At 41.1% G+C, this 17276-nt stretch overlaps 3 protein-coding genes across 5 annotated transcripts; 2 read left to right on the forward strand and 1 right to left on the reverse strand.

Moving 5' to 3' along the window:
• Positions 1-675: 675 nt before the first annotated feature.
• LOC116842580 (sodium-dependent nutrient amino acid transporter 1-like) lies at positions 676-17229 on the reverse strand. 3 transcript variants are annotated; one of them, XM_032811994.1, is made up of 9 exons: positions 17128-17229; positions 5308-6128; positions 4358-4462; positions 4031-4283; positions 2971-3565; positions 2076-2442; positions 1695-1971; positions 1515-1609; positions 676-1440 (listed from the first exon to the last, which is right to left on the reverse strand). In XM_032811994.1, exons 4-9 carry the CDS (start codon positions 4236-4238, stop codon positions 1285-1287), a joined length of 1698 nt encoding a protein of 565 aa, XP_032667885.1. In that variant the 5' UTR covers positions 4239-4283; positions 4358-4462; positions 5308-6128; positions 17128-17229; the 3' UTR covers positions 676-1284. The 3 variants fall into 3 exon arrangements, with proteins under 3 accessions (XP_032667885.1, XP_032667895.1, XP_032667876.1); XM_032812004.1 differs by lacking the exon at positions 17128-17229 and having other exon boundaries at positions 5308-6200; XM_032811985.1 differs by lacking the exons at positions 5308-6128; positions 17128-17229 and adding an exon at positions 4585-5118 and having other exon boundaries at positions 687-1440.
• Positions 9585-12175, forward strand: LOC116842660. Its single transcript, XM_032812199.1, has 4 exons — positions 9585-9968; positions 10787-11007; positions 11093-11256; positions 11381-12175. Exons 1-4 carry the CDS (start codon positions 9870-9872, stop codon positions 11527-11529), a joined length of 633 nt encoding a protein of 210 aa, XP_032668090.1. The 5' UTR covers positions 9585-9869; the 3' UTR covers positions 11530-12175.
• On the forward strand, positions 14212-16468 carry LOC116842668 (intraflagellar transport protein 46 homolog). Its single transcript, XM_032812212.1, has 3 exons — positions 14212-14557; positions 14843-15034; positions 15466-16468. Exons 1-3 carry the CDS (start codon positions 14325-14327, stop codon positions 16040-16042), a joined length of 1002 nt encoding a protein of 333 aa, XP_032668103.1. The 5' UTR covers positions 14212-14324; the 3' UTR covers positions 16043-16468.
• Positions 17230-17276: the final 47 nt, after the last annotated feature.

The raw sequence follows: 17276 nt of genomic DNA on the forward strand, positions 1-17276 counted from the left end.
TCATAATTTTCTATTCCACATTCTATTAAAGTACATCAGTAAAATCAGTAAAATTAGTAAAATCAATCAAATCAATAGAATCAATAAAATTGGAAAAATGAATAAAAATGTTCTTGATTGAATCGGTAGAAGGAGTACTTCATCGACAATCGATGTATATTCACTGATTTTCAGTCGAAACTGCGTTTACGCTTTGCTAGTTTTGACCAACGGAACTAAGATTTTACCGCAAAATCTGTAGCGCAAAAATTCGTTAAGCGTTGTACGAAATCCAAGTTTCTGCATTTGTAGCGATGGAACTGACCGCTTTCATGTGCCTTGCATGCGATGACAACGTCCGCGTTTGCAAAGTGCATCGATAATAGGAACAGTCACCGATACTAATTGATCTTCTAAGTAGATCTAAGAAGAACTAAGAAGTAGATTCTAAGAAGTAAGATTTCACTGATTGCAGGCCATAACTGATTTTCAGCTGAACTATCAGTTAAAAGTATGGCGTCTCAGTGAATGGAATACACTAATTGTACCTTAGACAGCAGGGTTGAGCGCGATCGACGATTTGCGGCTTTCCGAGCTGCAAATTCCGTTAAATGACGGCCAGTTGCGTAATATAAACTCGACTTCCTTCGTCGCGAGTGTAAGCATACAACTGAAAACTCCGTCGCAAGTCAGCAAGTAACAATTTCAATTAGCGAGCGCTCTCGCTCATTCGCGAGGAATGCTATCGGCAGGACAAAAAGTAGTCATGCGAATCTCCAATAATGACACGTTACGTGCGACCAGTTCCTGAAGTCGCATAATAATAAGACAGCGATTGTAAGCAGGACAAAACTTACGTTTAAGTAACGCAAACTTGATTGTCCACTCTTACATAACACTACGCTCTCGTTAGTGGTCGCCCATGTAATTACACACGCGCGCAATTAAAACGACAGCCTCCACAATACGACGTCCTCGTGGCACGAGTACGGAGACATAAATCAGACAACACAAGCGTGACGGTAGTTACGGTGCTGCCATTGTACCTTCGACGTTTGTATACACATTTTTGCCTCGTTAAATCGCTCTCTTTCTCCGTATGGAAACCTCTTGAAAATGCGTCCTCCCGCCAAATTGTTGCTGAAACCGTGCATCTGCCGACTAAAATATGGCGCGCAAAACGAGCGACTTGCTTACTGAGCCAAACAGAATCGCGGGATTCGTTTGGAATAGATGACAGACACGCTTCGAAACTTTTATTTATAACAGAGAAAAATATAAATAATAAGCTAGACTCTCTCTTAGTCATTTAAAAAATATCTTTGTCAAGTGGTCCCGTGAAAACTGGAATTTCGAGGCCACGAAACTCTTCTGCGCCTTGAAGTCCTCCCATTCGCGGTGTAGCTTTGGATCCTTGGGGCCCCATTTACCCGCCGCGGGCTGGAAGGCCGACTTGACAGACTGCAATTTGGGAATTTCGACGATTAGTCCGCGACTTCGAACGAGTCATTCATTGTGTACTTCTAGTTCCTTACTTTTATAAGACACGACGATCTGTTCTCGATGATTTTCTGACAGATCCACCAAACGATCGGGAACATACCGATGGAAAACACGAACCATCCTACTCCTGAAACAGAAAGGCGAGAATTTCGTTGCACGCCGACGGAGTATGACACATGGTATTCTGGAGAAGAAGAAAGTGCTTCACATACCGTAAGCGTAATCTGGGAATCGCGAGTTGTTGTACTTGGGTGGCTCGTAAGTGGCGATCGTATATATCAGGATGACAATCATGAGCAGAGGGGTGATAAGGAGCCAACATAGTCGCCAGTAAATCCCCAGCCTCTTACCCAGCATGAACTCCATGTCGTCGAGGAAGTTGCTCAGGCCGTACACCCAGAAGATACTCACCATCTCGAAGACGCCGACGATTATCGCGACGAAAGTGCCGCCGTAGTAATCGACCAACGTCACGATCCATTGACCGCCCTGCAATCGCGTTTGATTTGAAACTTGACGGAAAATCTGCCGCCGTTACTCGTGGAAACATTTGAGTGTATAAAATCGAGACCTCCGAAAGAATTCAACGTTACCGGGGTGATGTAGAGCAGACTGACGAAGAAACCGAAGCAGCTGACGCAGAGTACTAACAGCCACTGCCTCATGTTTGGCAGGTGGTCGCGGAAGACGCTGAAGACCGCGCCAGAGAGAGCGACGGCGCTGCCGACGCCGAGGACGAACATCATGACGAAGAACAGCACGGAGAACAGCTGAGGCACGAAGGTGAAGCGCGATAGCGCGTCCGGATACGAGATGAAGGCCAGACCGGTGCCGCCGCGCACCACCTTCGAGATGTCCGTCGCCTTCATCTCGTGTGCAAGATTGCCGAGGATCCCGAAGATCGTGCAGCCGGCCATCAGACTCGTAAGCGTGTCCAACGTGGTTACTATCATCACATCCCTGAAAGCGACATGAGCGAATTCGTGAGATGTCCTTTAGTTTTCTAAATGCTCTGAATTTGAAACTTGGGAATTTGGAAGGAAAAATTCGAAAAATTTTCTAAATCCTTTGGAGTGAAGTCTCGCTCGAAGCTGATAATTCATTCGAAGAAATCGTAAAATGCTTAATTCTTGTTTCTGCGAGATCGAGAATTAGATTCAGATTAGATTAGATTAAGTTTTCGTCGATGTTATTATCCTTTTGCAATAATTCCTTTGTAATCAGTTGCAACCTGCGTCTATTTGTTTAACTCTTATTGGCTATTTATCATTGGTTACATTAGACTCAATCTTCAATTTCAAATGAAAATGTGCACTCAAATGGATTATATAGAAATATTCATTCCAAGTAAAAAAATTCATTCTACAGGAACGAAAAGTATTCAAGTGACTCGGCTGTCGTTATTGTTCAGAGTGGAATTTTGCTCGAAGAAATTTAAAGAGTATGATTCTTTCGCGAGTTTTTCCAGTCTTGAGGCCTCTCTCTTACCTGTCCACCTTGTGGCCGAAATTATTGTAGGACGAGTAGTTGATGATCGGCCCGAAGCACACGGACAACGAGAAGAAGCACTGAGTGATCGCGGCGTACCAGACTGTGGGCTTCCAAAGGACGTCCCACTTGGGCGTGATGAAGAAGAGGATGCCGTCCACGGCGCCGTCGAGAGTAACCGCTCTGATCAGCAAGGCCGTCATCACGACGTACGGGAACAACGCGAGGAAGTAGGCGGCCTTGCCGGTGCTCTTGACGCCGCGGGACAGGACTCCGAAGACGCAGGCCCAGCTGAAGAACAGGCATATCGACAGCTGCCAGGACGGCGTGCCGATGCCGTTCTCGATGGACTCGTATTCCCGCAACACCACCTTCAGGAAGTACAACTCCGCGGAACTTCTCAGGGTGACGTTGGGGTCGTTGGAGCTGCTGTTCGACGATACGTCGAAGCAGTTACCTTCCCACTCCGGCTGGCAGACCGACCACGGCAGCTGCTTCTGGAAGCTCTCCACCAAGTAGTATAGAGTCAATGCCATCAGGGAGCAGTAGTACGAAACGACGCAAAACGCGGCGAAGGCCTGAGCGTATCCCAAACCTGAAGAGCAGAGCAAGAAGAAACGCGGAATCTGAGAGACGCGCTTTTTGCATTTCCCGGAGTGTTTAAATAGATTTAAAGAGTTGAAAATATAAAGATTTAAAAAGATTTAGAAATTGACAAACATTCACTCGAAGTGATCGCGAAGATGTCCTCAGAGCAAATGTTTATCTCCAGTTTCATTTGTGGATCCTCGACAAGCGGATATTTCGAACAATCAGAAAGAATTTGTTCCTGTGGAATACATCAGATTGGATTATATGAAATATTCTTCAATTTCAAGGGAAAATATTCACTCGACGATTCAGCATAGAAAATCATCTATGCAAAAATTCGATCTTTGCGAGAATTGTAAATGAAAAGTCACTTGAATTCGAATCATTCTGCTTGTTAAATTGAATTGCATTCGAAGAAACGTGAGGAACAAGGAGCGGAAGAGTCGCCTCTCGAGGTAGATCGTTTTACCTTTCATAGCCGGCGTCATCGACCACGTTTTTACGCAGGATTTGCTGGTGAACTGGCCCAGAAGAGCTTCCAGAAGGTAGAACGGCTTCCCGACCAAAATCAAGACTATGATGTAAGGTATTAGAAAGGCACCACCTCCGTTCTCGTAGGCGGTGAACGGAAACCGCCACACGTTCCCGAGTCCGACGGAAGTGGCTATGCAGGCCATCAGGAACTCCAGTCTCCCGCCCCATTCGGCTGCCTTTGCTGCTGTCTGACGGTCGATAATGAGTTATTCAAAATTCATATTCAACGTGATATTCAACGTCGGTTCGACCCGATACGCACTGGCTTTTCGGGTTGCTCCTTCCGATCGGGTGGAATAGTCTCCTTGGCGTCGTAACGCAAAGTGTCCTCCAGCTGGAAAGCTTCGTTGGTGTATCCATTCTCTTTCTGAAAAGAGAAATCCGTGACTTTCGCGAATGCACTCAGTTAAAAATAGCGATCCCCGCGGGAATATGCACACACATCAACACATATAGATCGTTACATATGAAGATCCAAGGAAATCTTACGTGATCTTCAACTTTTGACATCTCGGCGAAATTGTGATATACGAGGAAGAAGAAAAACTATAAAGAGAGCCCGGTGATCACGAAAAAAAAAAAGAAGAATTATTTCTCTCCCACGACGATATGGCGGCACTAATCGCTGTACGAAACTGTCCCCCGAACTCTTCGGTCGTAGGTCTCAAGCCAGGATCTCCGAGTAATCCTCCTCCCGGAGGGAAGCAATCTTCACCCTATCTTCGCTCGCAAATACTTCGCGATAAGATACCAAGATCCGAACTAACGATCTCACGACACTCTACCCGAAAGAAAAGAACAAAGAAAGAGTAAAGACTATCGTTATCCCTCCCACGCGATTGGGTTCTTCACGCTTCTATGCGCTCCCGTTTAAATCTCCCAAGGCCTACTCTGTTTTCGCGACGATAACGTGGATACTGTATTCCAGACGAGGTTCACCCACGATTCTAATTCGCGCGAACTTGGACAGTTTTTTATCAGGACGATCCAACGCTTCATCCGTAAACACCCGCGCGCCGTTGATCTCACCTGGGAGACCACCCGCGAGTCTGCAGGCCTGCGGATCAAATAAAAGTACCGGGCGCTCCTTGCGTTTGTAACTCGAGAACGAGATCTATCCCACTCGTCGACGTCGATCGCGGATTGGTCAAGAAATCCCGCGAAGTCGAGTAAAATTATAGTCTCTATCTCGATTAGATACCGATTGCTTACCTGCACTTAGTAGCGTGCACCGCCTCGCGCCTTTTTTGCACTTATCACGTGCCTCGACTTTTGTTGTCTCGTGGTTTCCTCATTTTCCAAGTCGCTGATCGCTCATTTTCCAAGTCCCCTTAACGAGGACGCGTTGGAGGCGATTTTCCCAAAGCAGAAGAAAAAGAAGAAACCTTCAGCTCGTGTCTCTTCGCGGAGGAGGAATCGGTCGCGGACGATATGACCAATTTTTTGCAGAGCTGCCGTGAAACGTGTGGCGTCTCCTTCATCGCTCCTCCTCGAATTCGCTCGCTCCGATGAGACTAACGCGAAGTACGCGACGATAAAGCGAACGTTACTTGGCATCGACGGGAACTGATTTTGCACTTTCAGTTATAGCCACCTTCTTATATCACCGTCGTTAATTGTTGCTGCAATTAACGAGCCGTCGACGGACTACCGGCGACCGGCCGGTGTGCGCGGCCGTTATCGTAAACATTGATTACGTAATGGAGTTATCACACGGTCGATTGAACACGCTGCAACGAGATAAACGCAGGTGAACGTCGGCGTCGCGTGCGCTCGAGCGTCTGTCTCGTCGCGTCTGCCAAAAAGAGACCAGGTCAGGGATCGTAAAGTCATAAAGATCGCGTCGTCGCGGCGATGCGACGGCGAGACTGCCGGATTACTTTTGTAAGCGAATCTCACAGACAGTGAGATAAAAACGAGATGAGGTTCAAGTAGTGTCGAAAAACGACGAGAACGATCGACGTTTATTAAGATTTAAGATTTCGTCGTGGCCGTCGTCGTCGGGGGACACAGACCCTGAGAGAGAAGAATATCTGAAAAACAAAAAACATTTCCTCGATGGGTAATAATAATATAATTACTTAAATAAAGTAAACCGTTGCCTTCATAAAAAGCTAATATTTCAACGGAATTCTAAGAAAATATATATTTTCTTATTTGAACAATATTTTACACAGGTTGTCTTCCATGACAAATTATACATTCTAAAGGCGCCTTTTCATGCGCAACACGCTGCGGCAACAAAAATGTCATGTGATTCAAAGTTTATAGATCAACTTCCGCTACATTTGCTGCTCATGAAAAGAAATAACAGCAGCAGTATGTTAACCTGAAAATTAACGACTCTTCTATTATCTCTTCGCAAATTTCACAAATATTAACAAGTGTTATCTAACAGAAAGATAAATTAATAGTCAACATCCCAGACAGCACAAATACGTTATATGAACATTCATAGAATAATTTCAGAGAATGTTTGAATATTCCTAGAATATTTTTATATGATAGATTAGATGTCATTTCTCATTAAGTAACTTAAAAAGTAGAACAAGTAAAAAACTGAAGTTATGACTTTTACTATCATACATCTTATTACTATATATTGAAAACAATTAATTAATCATAAACATGTTTTTATATTTCATTCAATTCCATTCTCTCCTTATATTCTTTATAATACGTTAATATTATATTGCACAAAGCAATTAAGATTGCTAGATCTCCTGGCTTTGCTGCAGAAAAGTTCGTCCGGTTGAACTTCAAAACAACAACGCGATCTGTTGTAAAATATATTTCGCGTGGGAAATACGTCATCTTATGAAATAATTTTAACCAATAACAGCGAACTGCTGCGGCTGCACATTGCGTATAAAAAGTCACCTTAAGAGATCGTGTTCTTGGAATCAATTTAAGCAAAGAACTTCCTATGTAAATGTGGATAAAATATGCGATAGTTATCTGGATACAAACGTTCAGAGCTAAGAATTGAGTTACAATCTTATTTAATAAAAACTTGCAAGGAGAGTCAGTGAACATTAGGTTCTTCTTGGTGCAGCTATTGTTTATTTTAGGTCGCGGTGCGTCTCAATTTGAGTAATGTGATTTTTACTTTTATTCAATAAAAAAGGAAGGAAATGAAAAATAAATAAAAAATAAAATAAATTTCAATAAAATTTCAATGAAATTTTCTGCTTAAATCGAACTCAGCAATATACTCTCTTAATATCAGCTGCATCTTATGCAGTTCATCATAAAATATTCTATATTAGTAAAAGTAAATATATGTTACTAATACTCACCTCAAATATATATATTTTTATTCCTTAGATATTTTTTCTCTCAGTGTATGCGTGCACTCGCTAAAATTAGTCGACGGTATAATTTCTTTATGACTCAGACAGCACGGACTTTTTAAGGAACGTCTTGAGGACGATTTCAGGACATAAGACATCCATTGGAGATATGTGCTGTCTGGGAACGTTCTTTCGCATTTCCATTGTACGCACGTAAGTCACGCTTGAGAAATTGTCGGTATTTTCCCGTACGAATGAGGCGTGTTCGCTCGTACGTTCGCTAAAAATTTGCGAAACGCCGCGCGATGAGTTCATCCGCGAGGTGCGTTTCTCATTAGACGCGAATTATCTCGCCGACGCGCGATCGACGCGAAGCACGGTGAAACTTTGCTCGGTCTCTTTCTAATTTTTTTTCTGTTAGATCGTCAAGAGTGAGCTACGCGACTACGAGAGGTCGTCTAATAATATTTATCGTAACGATTAGCGGAGTGCGCGATGGTATGCGCGATCAATACGATCAAGGCAACGCTCTTTATCAAGCATTCTGGTGTGCGTTTTTAATAAATAATCAAATGAATACTTAGACAAATAATTCTTTTTTATAAAGTTATTTAGCGTACTAAGTCTCTTACACAGGCCCGCCACTTTTAATCACATTTTTATAAACGTAAAATTGCAGTCTTTTTAAGTCATGGTTATTTGTGCACCATTGCAGTGCATGCGCGATATTTGTATTGAATGGGAGCAAATGTGCTTTCTGTGCACCGTCATTATTACCGTCCAAGGTCTACCTTCACATAAGCACCTCATAACAATATCCATGCGCAGGATTCACAAGCAGAATGAAACGAGAGAACGCGGTTACGTACGCAATACTGCGAGGCACTTTGTCGGCGACATGAATGCGCGCAAGCGGCGACCTTATAATAATTTCAAATTGCTTGATTCATTTTCTTGATTGATCGCCAATGTTACATTAAGCTTTAATGAAGCTGCTTATCAGATCAAAATACATTAGTTTTAGTAGTCATAGTCATAGTTTGCGTTATATCTGAATTATCTGATCGTTTATTATTCAGCTAATTTTTTATTTCGATAACTAGATAGGAAGAAACATAAAAGAGGAATGTCACTTTTCCATCTAATGCCTGTTGCACACTGAACGTGAATGAGCGAGATTCAACGACAGCTCTTTTTTCTAAAGAGAGTCCAGTATGCAACAGCCTAGACAACATAATGTCTAAAATCGGGACATAAGACGTCTTAAAGATAATTTTTAAGACGCCTTAAAGACATTTATACGTAAATCGTCTGAAAGACATCTTAAAGATGATCTTTAAGACATCTTATGTCCCGATTTTAGACATTGTTGTCTGAGAGATGTCAAATGTAAAAGTGTCAAAGATAAATATACAGTATAACGCTCTCATCTTGGATTTTTTCAAACTTTTTAAATTTGTATATTTTAGGACGTTGAATTGACTTCTGAAAACAAAAATTGTTGCTCATTTTTTATTTTCTTGTTTCTTTTATTTTAATGTTTTATGATGTCGGTAAAAGAGTAGGAAGTGATAACTTTTTTATCATAAAACTTTCTAACTTTATAAGATTAGATTTGGTTTCCAGATTTGAGCGGCGTGGATTCATCTTTGTTTAATTCTGACGTTTCGCAAACATTTCAGTCCGCTTCATCAAGGAGGAACGACCCAATGTCTAATTTCTAACGATTTCTAACTTTATGTCAACGTGTCTAATTTATTTATTTAAGTGTTACAAAATAGTATGTATGATTAAAGCAGAGAAAAGCATGCATAATATAACTATTCTCTGCTTTATAACAGATTTTATGCTTTTGATTAAACCAAAACAGCATAAATCTTCACAAGATATCCTAAAAACATTTTCAGAATGTTCTTACATCCTGAGAATGTCCTCCTGAGGACATCTTCCAGAGATTTTGTGCTATCTGAGTTTAATCAAAAGTATGAACTCTGTTATAAAACAGAGAATAGTTCATGCATGCTTTTCTCTACTTTAATCATATATATACTATTTTATAAAACTTAAATAATTAGACACATTGACATAAAGTTAGAAAGTTTTATAAGGAAAGTTATTACTTTCCTACTTACTAACATCATAAAACATTAAAACATTAAAAAACAAGAAAACGAAAAATGAGCGACAATTTTCGCTTTCAGAAATCAATTCTGTGTTAAAATACACAAATTTACAAAGTTTAAAAAAAATCCAAGATAAGAGCGTTATACTGCATATTTACCGTGTCAAAGATGCAAGCAATGCGAACAAGCCTAAGGATACACTTTCTATGAGAAACAAAAGATTACCCGCGTTCGCCTGTCGCAATGCCTTCCGTCAGATTTTTCTTAGTCAGCGGATCGTCGAGCGACGGGTTTTTCGGCTGGAGATGACACGAGGAAAAATCTTGCGCACTTTCTGAAAAGGGACGCTCAAGTCGGCATGAAGATGACCAGCGGATGGCGATGGTCGATGGATAACCTGAGAAACGTGTATTATTTCATCCAGTTGATCGCCCGGCAAATTCTGATATTCCTGCGAGTACGTCTCGCAACGTCGGTAACCTTCATGGAAAGAATGAGCGAAATTATAGGGAGAAATCGCACAACGAGGAACAAGGAAACACACGATACCGTTTATCGCGTTATTATTTATGTTGACGTATTTATGCCGCGCGTTTTATTCCCTTGACCGACAGAGTCGGGCTTCTCTAGCCGGCGAATTATTACACGCGAACCTTCTCGTTCTTTCTCTTGTAAAACGCGCATAAATACTCAATATTAATTTTAGAGAAGAGGATATTAATTTTAGAGAAGAGGATGTTATAACTCCTTTTCATGTAAATTTCTATCCAATTTTTCTGTGTTTTTAATAATACAGGAATAAATTTTCAAAAAGATCTATCTTGCTAAGAAGCGTGATAAGTTCCACTAGAAAGTTAGAAAATCTCGCTAGAAACACAACAAATTTTTTAACATGAAATATGTACATATGGAAATATTTAAAAACACGTGAAAATATTTAAAAACACATGAAACGAGAGAGCAGAGATACATTATCGATTGGCAAAGTCGATAAGAACGTCTATTGGTCTTTATCTATCCATCTTCTCGATCACAAGATTATAATAAATTTTACTATAATATGTAGTTTTACTATAAAAAAAATTTATTGTTCAAATTCTATAATAATTTTTACCGTGAAAATACAATAAATATTACTCTATTTAAATTCTATAATAATTTTTATTAAAAAAATCTTTTTCCTTGTAATAACGAACATTCGATATTAATTAGCTAACTAATATTGAGCGTTTATATCGAGCGGTCAGTAAGCTCATCGCAAACTCTCGATTGCAGGACTTCATTTTTTACAAGTTCGCGTGGTTCGTGACGACAGAGGAAGATTGTGATAACGCGAACCCGAAGATACGGGCCGTCACGCCGCAACACGCCGATACTGTCTCCGACCTCGTCGTGCTTCTCGCCATTTGCGGCCTCCTCTTCGCCTTCATGATCCTCTCCGCGAATTCGCCCAAGAATGAAGCGTCCAATTGCGAAATGATTCGGCAAGTCGAAGCGTGAGTCTTCTCACTTGTACATTTCCCGAAATTCATGGGGAACGTCATTTTACGAACAAACTGAGAGCTATCTTTGTGAGTGCAGAATGCCAATGGCCTTTGAAGACGAAACAACGTTTTTCTGCTCGAGCCTCGCGAATTCGCAGCTGACAAGGTGTTGCGACAGCCCCGTTGACTCACGGGACGTCGTCGTCGAGACGCGAGAAATTTCACGCCCGGCTGTGTCGAAGAGCAACGTGTCGACAGCGCGTAGGGTTCTCTAGCTTGCATAAGTCGATTCGACGCATTCGCTATGTCCTGCGACTTAGCGAGAGTGTCGAGAACGAAGAGTCCATGAGAATCTCTCTCGTGATTGTTCCTTCTTCTCTTACAGGAAGACCTTCGGAGCATTACGCGCGCTCCAGCCACCCTCACAAGTGCGCCAAGACGCAAACGAATTGTCTCGTCGCGCAAACGACACCTCGGAAATGGTTGGTGAGGCGCACCAGGAGCGGCCACATCTACGGGAAGTATTCTGTGTAGGAGAAGCTGAGGGGACGAGAAATTGCAGTTCGCAACCCTAAGAGATCCGTCGGCGAGACGCCGTTTCTCGGTCGGCGACGGGAGGGTCTTTCTTATCCTCCTCTTCGTCTAATCGACCGACAATTTTCGATTGCATATGTATATACACATCATGATTGTTAACGTTTGTATCGCTCTTTTATCGACGCGATCACCCACGATCGCGCCTCTTCCGAAGTGGCTTTTATTTTTTACTCGATATCTTTCCTCGTGCGTTTGTATCGATACTGATATCGGACAAGCGCAGTGCCCGCGTGTATTGGCGGGATCATGTTTGTTTGTGATCGACTTTCGAGCGTTAATAAACTCTTTATTACGTTCGCAATTTCTCGATTGATTTCGCGTTTTTTTCCTCTCATTTGACGATTAGAACTTTCGGTGTTATCAACAGATAAAAGCGACCGCGTTTTATTGCTTTTGTCTGCGTTATCTATCATAAAACAATAGGATTTATCATGGGCAGTGTCTCTTTGAATTATGTTTGTGTAGATCGAACTGGATAAGACAATCGATGTTACAAGCCTCGTATAATGCAATTTTTTCTTTTGTGTTTTGTTAGATCGATGTCAAAGCACAATCTGGTCTACTGATGAATCTATTACAGACAAGAAACAGACTTAATTGTCAAAAGTATGTCGATTAAAATTTTTTTTGACTAAAATAATTGCCGACAATAATCAAAATTAATCAGTCGTCATATATAAAATCACAAATAATTTCATCGATTGTTAAAATTAATCAAACTTATATGATTGATTATATATTAATTAATAATTTAACTTATTAATTTATTAAATTATTCATGATTATACACGATTGATTGATTTCGATGATTGATTTGCTGATTATTTCGGTCAAAAAAAATTTGTATCGATTAATGATCTACACGTAAACACACAGAAAGAAAACAGACATAAAATTAAATATTATAAATTAAATCTTATGAGGCTCTTTGATGCCCAATCAATTAAAAAAATTTCAAGGATCTAAGGCATTAGTATTAGTAGTACCGAAACTTGTCCCGCACGTGTAAGATACTCAGATATGAATTTAGAGTTGGATTTGAATCTTTTTACTTGAATCATACGCAATATATGCGCCATTACATTTGCAATCACAATTCAGCTGTAAGACTCACATTTAACAAATTTAAATCTGTGCATCTCACCTGAAACAGGTTTCAAGTAACCAATACATAGTCCAGTAAGAACAAAAATAATTTCCAGATAGTCAAGCAGTAAAATACATTATTGGAATCATCAAACGTTTCGAACTTACTTTGAATCTTCAGTAGTAAATATTCAGAATATTGACGATCCAAGTCCTATGTATTGGTTTCAAGTAACCAATACATAGCCCAGTAAGAATAAAAATAATTTCTAGATAGTCAAGCAGTAAAATACATTATTAGAATCATCAAACGTTTCGAACTTACTTTGAATCATCTTTAGTAAATATTCAGAATATTGACGATCCAAAGTAGGTTCGAAATGTTTAGATAATTTCAGTAATATATTTTATTTCTCGACTGTTTAAGAATTGTTTTTGTTTTTGCTGCACTGATTATCTGTGTACTGGCTGTCGTAGACTCTTGAATTTTTTAATCTGATTAAAAGTTGAAAGTACACAAATGTCGTATGCGGTCTCGCGTGAAATTCAAATTACGGAAGTAAGCGGTAAAATCCTACTATCGCAACACATCCCGTGACTGAATTCGCACGCTCAAATCCGATCTGATTCACTGTCCGCATCTCGTTTGCACGTGTCAGAGAGACCGGGGATTCCTACTCATTGGGTGTCGACAAAACGAACAATGTCGCTTGTAAACCGAGCAGGGAATTACCCGAGACTAACCGGAAAACAGTTGCGAAAGTTATAGGAAAGACATCCTAACGATAAAATTCAAACATCCTTCATGACGTCCTTTTCTTTTCATGTGATTTCTCTATCGATTTTTATTAACCTATTCATCAATCTATTACAGACAAAAATGGATTTAATTATTAACAGTATTGAGCATATGTCGATTAAAATTTTCTTTGACTAAAATAATCGCCGATAACAATCAAAATTAATCAGTCGTCGTATATAAAATCACAAATAATTTCATTGATTGTTGAAATTAATCAAACTTTGATGTGATTGATATTATAAAATAATCAATGATTAAATTTATTAATTTATTAAATTATTCATGATTACACACGATTGATTGATTTTGATGATTGTTTTGCCGATTATTTTGGTCAAAGAAAATTTGTATCGATTAATGTCCAACATTGATTTTCAAGTGACATAAGCATGACATCTGTCAGTCATGTGATGAGATTCCTCTTTCTCTTGTAGAACTTTGTGATCAATGTTTGCTCATAGTTCATTATATTTTATCGGCAATATTCAAATTAGATAATTAAAATCGAAGATAAAATGAAAATTAAAATTATGAATCCTTTTAGTATTCCTGAAAAGGTTAATTCACAATGCCGCTTAAAAATGTTCACTCGAACTGCCGACGAGCCGAAGATCGAACACTGGAACAGAACCATGGCAACGTTAGAGAAACACATCCCCACCTCGCCGTCCTATGCGACAGATGTAGAGTTTTGGTCGACGTGTTCTATTTTCTTTTCGCTATCTAGCCAACAATTTGTATAGATCTATCGTGCAATTCGTTCGTTTGTCCGCATCACACCGTCGTCATACAGACCCTGAGAGCGATCGTCGAAGGACGTGCCGCTCATGGACGTCCTTCGACGATGGACGCCAGAGACAGCAGCGAGGAGGACGAGGAGGAGACACGGCGCGATGTCCCGGCGCCGTTCGGCAAGTTCGACGAGACCATCGTGGTGCGCAACGCCGAGGAAATCAAAAGTCCTGTGAACCACAGGCCTTCCACCTCAAGCAGGAGGAGCAGAAAGGCCATGCTGACGAGCGACAGCTCGAACACCCTGGAGTCAAGCTCGCCGCGCGGGAAGCACGATTTTCGAAGGTGATTCCTTAGGTTCGACTTGCAACGGTGTAGAGAAGGATGTGACGTTCTTCCGTGTATCTCTCCGCGATTAGGTGAATTCCTCCTCAAGCTGTGCGAATTTATTTATAAATGCGTGAAATGGATTTCAGAGAATCGCTTTCGCGTTGACGTCAAAGAGGATTCTGTCACACATCGCGATGAAATGATTTATTTATAAACGCGTGAAATTGATCTAGGAGAATCGCTTTCGCGTTTACGTCAAGGAGGATTTTGTCACACACCGTGGTGGAATGGTATGCGCAGATATTCCGGCAACGATCTCGGCTTCGGCAAGCCGATGGGAATCGGCAGCGACCCTTCGGATAGCGAGGAGAGCGATGACGACGACATACAGGGTACGAGCGTCGCCAAACAGGTCGATCTGTACAATCCCAAGGAATTTGAGAACCTGGAAGCGTCAACGGAGGTCAAAGAACTGTTTCAGAACATAACAAGGTGAGTTACGCAATAAATTCCGATAGCACGAACTTCGAAAAGACGCCTAAAACACGTCTTAATGGTTTCAGATATTTTTTTTCGACGCGTTCCTCTTGTTTCTCATCATCTAGCCACCAATTTGTATATATTGAGACGAGATTTATCTATTGATTCTTTTCAATTAAAGATCCATCTGTGTCTAAAAGAAAGATAGGACAAACTTTAAAAAGCTCAAGTAATCTGCACTGGAATTTTGTAACTCGTTATTGGAGTTAACGACAGTTTCGTTATCGTTGCGCAGTTTTTATACGATATACAAAAGCTGCGTAACGATAACAAAATTGTCGTTAACTCCAATAACGAGTTACAGAATCCCAGCACTGGAAAGAATCATTTCAGCAAAAAGTTGACGAGTATCACTGATTTTCGTGCTGATTGACTGCTCGCAGATACACGCCGCAGAGGATCGAGCTCAACTACAAGCTGATACCGTTCATTCCCGATTACATACCGGCGGTCGGCGACATAGACGCCTTCATAAAGGTGCCTAGACCCGACGGCGTGGAAGATAAGATCGGCCTGACGGTGCTGGACGAACCTTGCACCGACCAGTCCGACCCGGCAGTGCTGCACCTGCAGCTGCGCAGCCACTCGAGAAGCGCCGGTGCCGCTAGACAGGCGGTCGTTAAGAGAATCGAGGATGCCGAGAGGAACGGCAAGTCCATCGACAAGTGGATCGACGACATGAATCAGCTGCATCGGAGCAAGCATCCGCCGGCAGTGCAGATCAACCGAGCGATGCCGGACATCGACGGCCTGATGCAGCAGTGGCCGGCGCAGGTAGAGGACAGGTTCAACGAGCTGCCGGTCGACCTGTCGGACCTCAACTGCGACTTACCGCAGTTGGTCGACATCGCCTGCAACCTTCTGGACATTCCAGCGCGGGACGGCGCCAGACTGGAGGCTCTCCACACGCTGTTCACCTTGTTCTTGGAAGTCAGGAACGTCGAGAGTCAGAACTTTTGAGCAGACAGCGAGGAAGGTGTGCGAAATTGTTGAAAGACAAGTGTGCTCGAAGAAAAACGAAATTACGCTATGGTCTCTTGAGTTTCTACCTTGTTTCTATGTTCACTCCCGATCCCGCTACATTGCAAATCCAAATGTGTTATCTCACACTTCTTACAGTCTTCAAATTATTTATACTTCTTGAATATGTTAAATGATGTGACTTAAAACAAGGTAATAACCTTCAGTTAGTAACAGTCGAGAGTAAAAAGAGCTTTAGCCAAATTATACGCTTATGCGCTTAAAAATAACACACTTAGATTTGCGCGTATTTCCTCGTCTTTTCCCGCCTCTCTCTTTCATGTGTTTCTTTAATAATTAAGTCTATTCTTTTTCGCTGAATTAATGCACATTTACAGAACTCGAAAAGAAACAGGTATGTACACTGCAAATTCAAGTTATTTTGACTGAATCTCTTCCTATATGTTTCTTAGTGTTCCAAGTCACGTTATTTAACACGTTTAAACACATTAAGTTGTAATTCACACGTTTTAAATGTATTAAGAGATGTGATTTAAAACGTGCAAGAAACTTATAAAAAGAACTTCAACCAAATTACATACTTATGGATTTAAAAATATCACTTGTATTTGCAGTGTATACGGTATATACAGATCTGGCAGATAAAAGAAGAGAAATAGTGCAAGCTAGTATAGAGAGTACAGCGAAAAGGAACAAACTAATTAAGAAATATGCTTACATTCAAAGTCAATTGCATTGAATCAACTGTTTTATGCTCATAGAAAACGAAAACAACCGGCGAATTATGACATCTTTTTGCAAGATAGATGAGAAGAAGATACGCGTTCGCAAACGTTTCAGATTGACTAGTCCTTTAATTAAAATCAGTTAAGGTTCTCGCTTTCTCGAGATATCTTCAAGCAGATTTATAGAAATCTTTCACTTTGCAAGAATTTCATGCACTTTCGTACCTTTGACGCCATTAATCAAGATGGTCACAGCGCAAGGCTTGAGTCTTTAATTGTTAAGACTTTCGCACACAAGTTGACATAACTTACTAAACTAAGACACTTTGGAAATCTTACTTGGGAATCAAAGGTGTCGTGTGGGAACGTGAAATCCTTCCTTCGAATGTCTGCTTGAATTTCACGTCTCAAACATACAGCGTTCTTCAGCCGACGGACGAGTTCAAACTACGGCCTTGCGCGACGATGAGCGCGCGACCTCGACCTCT

This window comes from Odontomachus brunneus, unplaced genomic scaffold (assembly GCF_010583005.1).
Source record: "Odontomachus brunneus isolate Ranch 3 - 2012 unplaced genomic scaffold, Obru_v1 Obru_scaffold_002, whole genome shotgun sequence".
Lineage (NCBI taxonomy): Eukaryota > Metazoa > Arthropoda > Insecta > Hymenoptera > Formicidae > Odontomachus > Odontomachus brunneus.

What these genes read in the sequence shown, in the direction of transcription:
- LOC116842580 (XM_032811985.1), bottom strand. Translation starts at nt 4,605, where the DNA reads ATGTCAAAAGTTGAAGATCAC. An exon ending in GTCTGCTCTACATCACCCCG is followed by an intron (nt 1,972 to 2,075) that starts GTAACGTTGAAT and finishes ACGCGATTGCAG; the next exon opens with GGCGGTCAATGGATCGTGAC. An exon ending in GATCGTCGTGTCTTATAAAA is followed by an intron (nt 1,441 to 1,514) that starts GTAAGGAACTAG and finishes CCCAAATTGCAG; the next exon opens with TCTGTCAAGTCGGCCTTCCA.
- LOC116842660 (XM_032812199.1), top strand. Translation starts at nt 9,870, where the DNA reads ATGAAGATGACCAGCGGATGGCGATGGTCGATGGATAACCTGAGAAAC. An exon ending in AAATTCTGATATTCCTGCGA is followed by an intron (nt 9,969 to 10,786) that starts GTACGTCTCGCA and finishes TCTCGATTGCAG; the next exon opens with GACTTCATTTTTTACAAGTT. An exon ending in ATGATTCGGCAAGTCGAAGC is followed by an intron (nt 11,008 to 11,092) that starts GTGAGTCTTCTC and finishes TTGTGAGTGCAG; the next exon opens with AATGCCAATGGCCTTTGAAG.
- LOC116842668 (XM_032812212.1), top strand. Translation starts at nt 14,325, where the DNA reads ATGGACGCCAGAGACAGCAGCGAGGAGGACGAGGAGGAGACACGGCGC. An exon ending in GGGAAGCACGATTTTCGAAG is followed by an intron (nt 14,558 to 14,842) that starts GTGATTCCTTAG and finishes TGGTATGCGCAG; the next exon opens with ATATTCCGGCAACGATCTCG. An exon ending in CTGTTTCAGAACATAACAAG is followed by an intron (nt 15,035 to 15,465) that starts GTGAGTTACGCA and finishes GACTGCTCGCAG; the next exon opens with ATACACGCCGCAGAGGATCG.